The sequence below is a fragment of the Pyxicephalus adspersus genome, chromosome 6 (genome assembly GCF_032062135.1).
Source record: "Pyxicephalus adspersus chromosome 6, UCB_Pads_2.0, whole genome shotgun sequence".
Taxonomy (NCBI): domain Eukaryota; kingdom Metazoa; phylum Chordata; class Amphibia; order Anura; family Pyxicephalidae; genus Pyxicephalus; species Pyxicephalus adspersus.
Window position 1 is genome coordinate 12,462,561 of NC_092863.1, and position 10,821 is coordinate 12,473,381.

At 37.1% G+C, this 10,821-nt stretch overlaps 1 protein-coding gene across 3 annotated transcripts in view; it reads left to right on the forward strand.

Annotated features, from left to right (window-relative positions):
* SCN4A (sodium voltage-gated channel alpha subunit 4) overlaps positions 1–10,821 on the forward strand; it is an 80,725-nt gene that overhangs the window by 52,434 nt on the left and 17,470 nt on the right. For all 3 annotated transcript variants that reach the window (XM_072414575.1, XM_072414574.1, XM_072414573.1), the window contains exons 15-19: positions 2,519–2,875; positions 6,445–6,891; positions 7,469–7,592; positions 9,180–9,334; positions 10,370–10,543. In XM_072414575.1, coding sequence (XP_072270676.1) covers positions 2,519–2,875; positions 6,445–6,891; positions 7,469–7,592; positions 9,180–9,334; positions 10,370–10,543 — 1,257 coding nt within the window. The remainder of the gene's footprint in view (positions 1–2,518; positions 2,876–6,444; positions 6,892–7,468; positions 7,593–9,179; positions 9,335–10,369; positions 10,544–10,821) is intronic.

The window sequence follows — 10,821 nt, forward strand, 5'->3', positions numbered from 1 at the left end:
GCCTTAGGTGGGAAGTTTACCAGAAATTCTGCACCAACAGAAGTGTCTGCAAATAAAAAAGTATAGGGAAAACACAGCCCAGAGGTTCTTGCATTGTTAGTGCAATATTATGAACTTAGAGGTTCCTATGTAATATAGAACAATAATACTGTTTCCTGAAACACTAATTATTTTGGCCATCTAACCCATATTAATAAATATCAGGCACAAATGTTCCATTGGAGACAAAAAGTGATTTGACTTGTACTTCCAATGTACGGTAAAAGGAAGTAGAAGCATTGGCAATTAGACCAGAAAAGTTTTACAGAGATTCTCGAGGCTTCTTCTACTTCCTCTACTGCCCTCAGTTTGGTTCTAGATATACGCAAAAGTATTTGTCCTACAGTCACTGCTGAATTTATTGGTAGGACTTGCAAATTCTATTCTGACATTGCTGACATTCTGACAGATGTTTCCATAGCATAGGATTAAGTGGTATATATGTGATATCGCATGACAGATTTGTTACCCATGTGTTTACAGTCTGGCTAATCACAGATCTGTCACAAGGGAGTGCAAACTCTTCTCATCATCCTCTGCGATGGAGCAATGTTCCTTTGGAGAATATTTTACATTATAAGAAAGAATCCTTTTCCTCCACACCAGATAGGTGCAGTGTGATGGGGCAGAGTGTACATCAAATTTTGTTTTGCAATCACTTTGTAAAGACTGAACTTTTAAGTCTGCTAACTCCAGACTACTTTCACTGGTTTCTTGCTGTAAGATAATTGTCCTACAGCTATGAGTCACAGAGACTTTACAATCCTTTAAGGTATAGTAATGTGTTCCCACAATCATCAATGGAAGAATAGCTTTGAGGATATTACAAGTGCTGCAGATATGTTTCACATAGGTTTCTATAGGTGGCTTATTCAGATCTTCGACCTGTTACCCCTGGTTTTGCTCTGTATACCCGTCTGCGTTCCATTTGATACTCCTAACATAGCCAAATATTTAAAAAAAAAATGTAAACGACATAAAAAATCATTTAATAATAATTCAGACTTCACTGTAAATCCTTTATACTTCTTTTTAGTTTTTCACCATCACAGCCCGGATACATCCATTCTTTTAGAATAAAGCTCATAATTCCTCTGTGCCAGCTTGTGTTGAGTCATTCTAATCCGTACACTCCTTCAGGTTCAGTGTTATGGAGGCACATTTCAAAAATGTTTATTTGGGAGCCTAATTTTTAGCAAAGGTACAATTTTTATCTGTCTGTCTATCGTATTTCCTTTAGTATATTACCTAAATATCCAGTATAATCATAAGCCCTTAATATAGAGTCACCCTGTGATTCTTAAATAGATAACTATATTGTAAAACAGCGTTGTCAGATTGCTATTTTGAACTGCTTAATGACTCTTCTCAGTTTTACACTGGAGTTTGGCTTGCAGGCTGTCTGCAGGGTAAGTGACTGTATATATATTTAAGGTCCCCACATGTTACCTGAGACTGATTTATGTTCCTCACAGTGCTGATAACATTTCATCTGACTCCAGAAGGCTATGAAGATGATATGAGACTACTGTGTTATGCTTTGATGAAGGAAAACTAAAGAAAAGTTAATGTGCACAAATGACTGAGTGACTTTATCAAGGGCTATTTTAGCTATTTTTGTATGCAAAACCTAAAGGATAAGTCCATTATTTAGGTGTGGGTGGGTGCCAGTGATATGAGCTACAATTTGGCATCTCTACTTTTCTAGCGGTGAGATCCTTGCATATGACAGCTTAGTTAACCTGATGCAGAATTTGTATATGCCATCTACTATGTGTTCCAGCTGTTTGGATTATTTGTTTGTTTTTGCAAAAAGTTACCAAAAAAGTAAACATTTTACTGTACTATCAGACTCCTAAATGACTGATCTACAAGCCTTTTTGGTTGTATGTTGGTCAGGGATGTCAAGCTTACCTACCAGTGCCATCATAGTGGCTGGCACTACTGCAGCTTGCAGAATCACAATTCAGGCCCTTCCCCTGCAACTGAGGGGCAATAGTTATGCCCTCCCACCAATTTATTACTCAAATTACATAACAAAATAATGATTTTTAATAACTACATAAAGTACATTATTGTACAGCATTATTGGTGTTTTATACCTGGTGAGTACAGCATTTAGAATATAATAACTACACACACTTATGTATGCTTGCTTCTGGTATTATTAATAATTAACAGTCAGTCAGAAAGCTCTTATTAAACTTGTCAGAATTATAGGGATGGAGCCAAACATGTGTAGTGTTTGAAAATGAAAGTTTCAATGTCTCTTCTGATCCTAGCTAACCAGATTCCGGTTAGCCCCAGAGGTCATACAAGGTCCATAATGAGGTAAAAGAATGTAAAATAGGTCTGGTCTTCCTATGTGATCATAGTAATTACATTGGTGGTCTACAGTTTTGGTGACAAATCAATATTGTTAATTTTCTTTTTGTAGAATTCTTAATATAAACCTTATGTTCTTTTTTTTTTTTTCTAGCTCAGAGTCTTCAAACTTGCCAAGTCTTGGCCTACGTTGAATATGCTTATAAAAATTATTGGTAATTCTGTGGGCGCCCTTGGAAACCTCACTCTGGTCTTAGCCATTATTGTCTTCATCTTCGCGGTGGTGGGAATGCAACTTTTTGGGAAGAGCTATAAGGAGTGTGTTTGTAAGATCAATTCAGATTGTGTTCTTCCCCGGTGGCATATGCACGACTTCTTCCACTCTTTCCTCATTGTCTTCCGGATCCTTTGTGGAGAGTGGATTGAGACCATGTGGGACTGTATGGAGGTGGCGGGACAAGCTATGTGTCTGGTCGTCTTCATGATGGTCATGGTGATAGGAAATTTAGTGGTAAGTTTTGTTTCATGTTCTCCTTGAATTGCTTTTAGCTTAATATTTCAGATGTAGTTTAATTTTGTACATTATGTATTGTTGAAATGCATATATGTTTATACTCTCGCCTGCTAGCAAAATTATAATTCTGTACAGCTAGACTTGTGAATGACAACGTGACAAGTGATTTGACTGTAGTGCATGCATACCCAGTCAGATACATTCCTTGTTTCCTGGTTCAGCGAGTCCGCTTTCTTTGCTGCATTTCATTGTTGTGCAGCACTTTTTTTAGGCAATGAATAAAGATCGTCACCTCTATCCAACTAGCATGGAGGTGATCCAGGAGGCGTTAAAGTTGAACCAGGAACTAATAGTGTCTTTTCATTGTGGCAGACGTGTAAAGATCACCTAAACAAACTAACAAAGTAGTACTTTGCCAGGCAAAAAAACATAAAAATACAAATTGTTCAACAAATGTTTATTTTTCCCTTAAAGTTTCCTCCAAGCAAGCCATTCATACTATACTTAATCCTGTTAAGCATTTTAAGCTGAGTTCAAAAGGACACACATCAAAAGGTCAGGATAAAATTTTAGCAGTAGGATGACCTTTTAAATTGGCTCCATTGCTTCCTTTATCTCCCTTGTGAACCTAAGACACATGTAGACATATCACAGATTTAACCACAAGGCTGTATGCAGATACTGTTTTTAGTGATGCTGCAGCAAGAGGGTGATAGCAAAGTTGTTTTGCACTGTGGGGTACTTGTTAGTGCAAAGGGAGATTTTCCAGCTTGCTGAAAAAGAATGAGTATAAGTAAATGATCTACAACCTATTACCTGCCTGGTTGCAACATATGCCAGTCTATAACTACAAGTAGAGTTTAAGTAATTAAAATTGTTTGGTTTCTATAGATCACCTTGTTTTTTTCGGTTCTCTCTCTACCTTTTCTTACTTTATGTATGGTTTTAATGCAAACTTCTATAATAGATAGTTGTTAGAGAAATATTAAAGGCGGCACAAGCAATTTCTAACTGGTAATAGAAAACAAAAATGTTGAAACATAATTTTTAAAGGGCTGTAATAGCAATGATCTTTATCAGTTACATGCAATTTGTCTCCTTTACAACTGTTTCCAGCACCACTCTCCAACATCTCCTGTAGCATGTTTGCAGTTCCTAATCATCTCTTGACAGTTTTCTAAAGTTTGCGCATCTCCTGTAACATGCCTTTGACCATCTCCTTTTTGTCTGTAGTATAAGAAAGCTTTCTGCAGCATTACATTACTAAATATAATATGCAGCCATTTCTTGATGCAGGGACCTCAACTGACTTTTTTAATATTAAACCGAGGGAGCAATAGCACTGCACTCCAAAGTGAAGCTCCACATTCCAATCCCTCCTTAGATAGAGACTGTATGTAGAAATATAGATGGTTCACTTCTAAGTGTAGAAAAAATAAAGGTCCATTCACAGTGCTCAAATCTTTTCTCACCTTAAGAGATGCTGACTTACACTTGTATGTATATTTTACAAGGTCTAGCTATATGATAGCTCTCTGTTCATCGGTAACAAGTATGAAGTGATCAGAGGTGTCACTTCTATGTCTGGCAGCGGGACAGCTCAGAGCTGGGCACTGTTCTAAGTAATTTCCTCCTCAGAGTCTATTTAGTTATGTCAGGACTTAGAGGAAGCAATTCAAGTAGCAAGGTAATCCAGCGTGTTTGAAAAATAGAAACATAGAGGATAGAGTGTGGGTATAAAATAGTATTACACTTACAGACATACAAGATATACATTTAAACATTCTATTTACATCTCACAAGCCACAGAAAAGGCCCACCTGGAATAATAACCTAGTCGTCTGAGATTTGCTCCCATTGTACATGCTGTGTCAGTGATGCCAGTCTGAGGGACTTCAGCTCTGTCGTGTTTGTAGATTCTCTCCATGTCCAAGTTACTTGCCAAATATCAATATTAGGTAGTGTTTAGGGACATTAGAGGATGACCTCCTTTGGGGTATGGGGACTGTTGTGAATTGATCTTTTTAGTGTAAATAGTTCTAAATATTTTTGATTATTCCTAATATTGAGAGTTCTTTGGATATGTGTACCTGTAAACTAGAAGTAACACTAATGTAATGTTGGAGAACAAACAAAGAGAAGAGTTCTGGTGTGATTTGGTTAGAATACCGAGACAAGGCAAGTGTGTGCCCATTACCAAACAGGAAATGTCGGGCATACAATGCTAGTGATTGAACTCTATGGAATTGTGTCAGTAAAGGGGTTCAGACATATGATTGGGGAAGTATGTGTGCAAGAGAATTGTTGAAGGTATGACAGCAAATATTATGTACAGGAGATATTTGGGGGTTTGACAGCCTTTAGAACAGTTTTTTTTGGGGAAAAATATTTTCAATTACGTGCCCAATAATGCATTTCCCACCCTTTTTACAAAAGTGAAAGAGAAATCGAGAGATTGAGATCGGTATTCTGGAAATGGACCTTCTAAAATAGAAGCAGATTATTGTGGTAAACCGAGGGTGGCAAGGATTCTGTTAGCAGCACCGTGGACTGTGAAGGTGGTGGGGAACATATTAAAATAAGAGTGTGGGAGGAAGGATACAGGGGAAAGACCATTGTGTATATATGTATGTGTTTGCAGAATGAAGGTTGCATCTCACTAGGTAGAAAAGTATGTGTGTTGGAGGTGTGATGTCTCTGGGGAAGGACCAGGAAGAGTTTAATCTGCACAGAGATAATTTGAAATTGTGTACATATCTAAAAAAAAATTCCTTAAACGGTGCTGTGCAATTTCAAGGGTTATTAAATTCAAAATAATATGAGGGGCTTCCACAGTTATTACCAAATGTTGCTGAATCTTCATGGTGTCCTCCTCCACGTTCCAGATGTTCAGCCAACTTGATTGGAATGACATATTCATTCCTGGAATCCAAGGGGAATACATACGCATGCACAGCTCAATGTACTTTACAAAGAAGATAATGAACAGGCAGAGAAATATGAAAAAAACACCTGATCACTTTCTGGGTCTTAGCTGACAGTGCTGGTTGCAGCCAAAACTGAATACACAAGACTGTGCACTTCCCTACACCAGTGTATTGTCATCTGAACTCTATGGAAATGTGTGTTCTGCACTTATCCAATTGAAAGTTGGTAAAATTTTGTTTTATTCAGAACATGAAACCATCTGCTTGTGTTTTGATAGAGATTGCTCTTTCTGACCCCAAAAAATTTGGATTAGTTTAATATCTCTTGATTGTCACATGGTTGGGGGCAATAATTCAAGATTTCACCCACAGTGCCACCTCCTGGTAATATTTGGTATTTTGGGTCTTCCAAGGAATGTCTTGTTTTTTTATAGTTATGTTTGTAGTATAGAATGAGATAAAACATTTGATAAGCTGCACAGTATCTTTGCATGTTTATTTTTCATACATAAAGACAAAAGAGCTGGATGTCCATTACTAATGTAGGGCATTGGTTTTGATAAAAGTTATTACATACTCTGTATCTTGTATTACCAATGGCAACATATAATGATACCTGACTATAATACTATTTTGTAGGTACTTAACCTCTTCTTAGCCTTGTTGCTGAGCTCCTTTAGTGCTGACAACCTTTCTGCTTCTGATGATGATGGAGAAATGAATAACCTACAGATTGCTATTGGAAGAATCACCAGAGGCATAGACTTTGTAAAGAAAACCGCTCTTTCAATATTGCCTTTTAAAAAGAAGAAGGATGAGCAGGACAATGATGATGTTAACAAGGAAAGTATTGCTTTAAATCATGTTGAGATTGAGGAAGAACCAAGGGTAGAAGGTCCAGTTGTTCAGGCTATAGTGAAGAAGCCACGTTACATTATGACTGAGCTTGACCACATCAATCTGATTAACAACCCACATTACATGATAGAGGTGCCAATCGCTTCTGAAGAGTCAGACCTGGATATTCCTGATACAGATGAACTTAGCACTCAATCGGAGATGGAGGAGGGGACCATAAAACCAAAGGTACATTCATTTGCTCTTCTTCTAAAATTGTTCTTTATGTAACCACTATTCCCCCATCCATCTCAGAGTTCATTCCCAGTTGATTATTAGCTGCATACCCACTTTGTAACCATACTTGATTACAATAGTATGGTTACTAATAAACAGAAACCTGTCTTTGCTACATGTTTTGGACAATGTTGGAAGTGCACATCTAAAATATCTGTGTGTACTGTAGTTTTAAAATGGCAATTCAATGAAAGCCCCTGAATAAGTATAAACCTACTGTTGGAAATATATAAAGCTGTGATGACCAAGTCTCCAGTGGAGTATCTACCCTTGGTTGGGGGACCCAAAAAGCACATGTGACTCTTAAAGGTCACATGATCTGTTGCTACCAATCATGTTTGTAGGCTTTACACCATGCTGTCCTGAAAGTATTTTTGAATTATTTTGACTGGTTCTGTTTACTCTGTGTCTATGTGTACATTATAGGTCATTGTTACTCCCCCCACCACCACCATATTGCTAAAAATAGATGCTCCTTTATATAACTAACAACTACTAATATTCCAAATATATCTGTTTTTTGCTTCAGCGGAAGTTTGATGATGGTTCATCAATGTGCAGCACGGTTGATTATAAGCCTCCTGATCCTGAAGAAGAGGAAGAAGCCCTTGAACATAAAGAAGATGAAGGCCCAGAGGAATGCTTTACTGAAGGTGGGAAAATTGATAAATATGTTTGGATAGATGCTGGAATGCTATGATACATGCTACATGGCATTTATAGTACATTAGCTGCCCTGTTTTTTTGGTTTTGTTTTGTTTTTAACTAGAGGGTTGCTGTACCTAGAAACCTCTTTGTGTTTCTATAACGATTGGTACCATGGCCCAAATATACTAAAAATGCATTACTTAATGTATTAGGATATATCCATGAATTTCATACTACATTGTATACCACAAAGTGATAACTCCTGCATGTTTTTCATAATGGTTCTTTACACTTTCTTTATGTACATCATAACCCACGAGACCCAATGGGCCTGATTTTTTAAAGTTCTCCATGGCTGGAGAAGATACATTTTCATCAGTGAAACTGGGTGATCCAGCAAACCTGGAATGGATTTCGTAAGAAATTTGCTATTTGTTAGCAAATTTTTAAATCCTTGACCAGATACATTTCAGGTTTGCTGGATTATCCAGGTTCACTGATGAAAGTGTATCCTTTCCAGCCTTGGAGACATTTTATAAATCAGGCCCAATATCCTAAATTGCTGCAGATAAGGCAGTAGAGGTGTTTTGAATACGCATCAGTGAACCTTTAAACATTATATCTTTAAAAAGGAGAAGAGAAACTAAGAAGCACTGCACCTCTTTTTCTGCAACTTTTTAATTCAAGAGTTCACGAAACTGTAAAAAAATTCTCTTGGGACTTGTGATTTCTGAATATTATACATAATAAATCACATACTATATAAAAATCTACTGCACAATTATTGAAACTGGTAATACTTTGGTGAGTATTGACCTTGTTAAAACTTAACTCCCCTGATTGGCTCCTAGTGCTGTTTCTGCACCCTCCATACTGATTATTTTTTTTTTTTAGCAAATTGCAGTTTGTGTTTGTGTCTGCTTTCCTTTCTATTTTTTCGATCTGCCTGGAGTTTAGCTCTAACAATATTGCCATTCTGAATCTATGCTGAAGTAATTGGTGTGCCTAGTAGTTACAATCAATCAATAGATCATTCACTCAAAGTATATTTGTAGTGTAAGAGGGTTGCACACTTTTTACAAGTGGACAACATTCAGATTTCTTTATTAGTCTTCATAGGATTTTAATATGTCTCCCAGGAAGGGCCTGACATGCAGTTTATTTATCATGGGCAGCACAGTGGCTCAGGGGTTAGCACTCTGGCCTTTGCAGCGCTATTTCCCAGGTTCGATTCCCAGCCAGGACATTATCTGCATGGAGTTTGCAGGTTTTCCCCAAATCTGCGTAGGTTTTCCTCCCACATCCCAAAAACATGCAGTTGGGTTAATTGGCTTCTCCCTAAAAATTGACATTCGACTACATTAATGACATATGACTATGGTAGGGACATTAGATTGTGAACTCCTTTGAGGGACAGCTAGTGACATGACTATGGACTTTGTATAGCTCTGTGTAGAATGATGGCACTATTTAAATACTGTGTAATAATTATTTATCACATACACCACACTAGAGATTTAACATGGAGTTTTTTTTAATTCAACCACCATTAAAATGCATTTTTTCCTGTTTGTGTTTTTATTAAATATTAGATTGTGTGAAAAGATGTCCATGCCTGTACGTTGATATCACAACAGAAAAAGGGAAAACTTGGTGGAACATTCGGAAATTCTGTTTCCAGATTGTGGAGCACAACTGGTTTGAAACATTTATCATCTTCATGATCCTGCTCAGTAGTGGAGCCCTGGTAAATGCAAACTGTCTCCTTCCTAACACAAAACAGTGCAGATCCAATCCACATATACAAGACATATACTATTGCAACTTTTTAGGACAGAAAAGAGGGTCACCGTTTACCACTTAATTTTGTACAGTACAAAACTACCCTTTTAATTGGTTCCCCCTACACTATAAGAATGAAATGCTTTTTTATGCCTAGAATACCAAAAAGAGAACTCATCCAGACCCGCAAGCCCCTTCTTTAACAAGCTCCATCTAAGGCCAGACATCTTTATTACAATACAGGACCAACAGTCCTGCATTGTAAGTGAGCAAGGTGAAGGCTTATCTACAGATTGTAACAAGCATTTAACCCTGCAAATGGGGAAAGCCCTAATTGCAAGAGTGGTTTTATAATTTTTCTGGAGTTAAGCTGAGTACACACTTGCAATAACTATCGTTGTAAACGAATGATCATCCAAATTTCGTTAACAAAAAAAAATGCACAACGCTGACGAATGAGGATTGTCGCTTAATAGGAACGACCGTCCCGGATTGGGCGACGATCGTTCACTATCTATTGAGTGTGTGGTACATTTTCTCCTTTACATGTCACTTCCTGCATCGTTCAAACAATCCTATCTAGTGTGTGTACATTTTTGGTGGATTATATTTGAACGATCCTATTGTTACAGCATGTACAGAATTGTGCACAATACGATTGTTTAAAATAAGCGTGCATAATCATTAGTCGCTCGTTTTCTAACGATAATTATTCCACGTGTGTACCTAGCTTTAGGCTTTAAAATGTTACAGGAGTTTCCTCCTGTCATAAAAGGTGCTTGAAAACAACGGGTCAATCTTGTGTGTTTTGGTGCATTTTTAATATTATTGTAACCTTAATTTTTATTGTGAGGCACTATCATCAGACTAGAGTGTCAAATTTGTAATTTATATTCACAATTCATTTATGTTATTTTAAAATGAACATTTAACTTACAAATAAGTGAATAAGGTTGTGTGATGATCCCTTCTATATTCAATGTATGTGTTTTCCCTGTAGGCATTTGAGGACATTTACATTGAGCAGAGAAAAGTTATAAAGACGGTACTAGAGTATGCTGATAAAGTGTTCACGTATGTGTTCGTCATTGAGATGTTGTTAAAGTGGACAGCTTACGGCTTTAAAATTTATTTCACGAACGCTTGGTGCTGGCTGGATTTCCTTATTGTTGATGTAAGTACTTTTATATTTATTGACCCCTGATGAGTTTACTTTTTGACCTTTTGCTGAAGTTGTGGCTTAGATTCTGAAGATATGGCATTTTTTTTTCATTAAAATAAAAAAATATTGAAGTGAGGAAACACACCTGATCTTTGTTAAATTGCTAGAACCAATACCCACATCGCACTCTGAGTCTCGGCAGACAAGTGCTAAAAACTGAATACACAAACCCGTGCACTTCCTTACACCAGTGTAATGTCATCTGAACTCTACGTAAAGATATGTTCTGC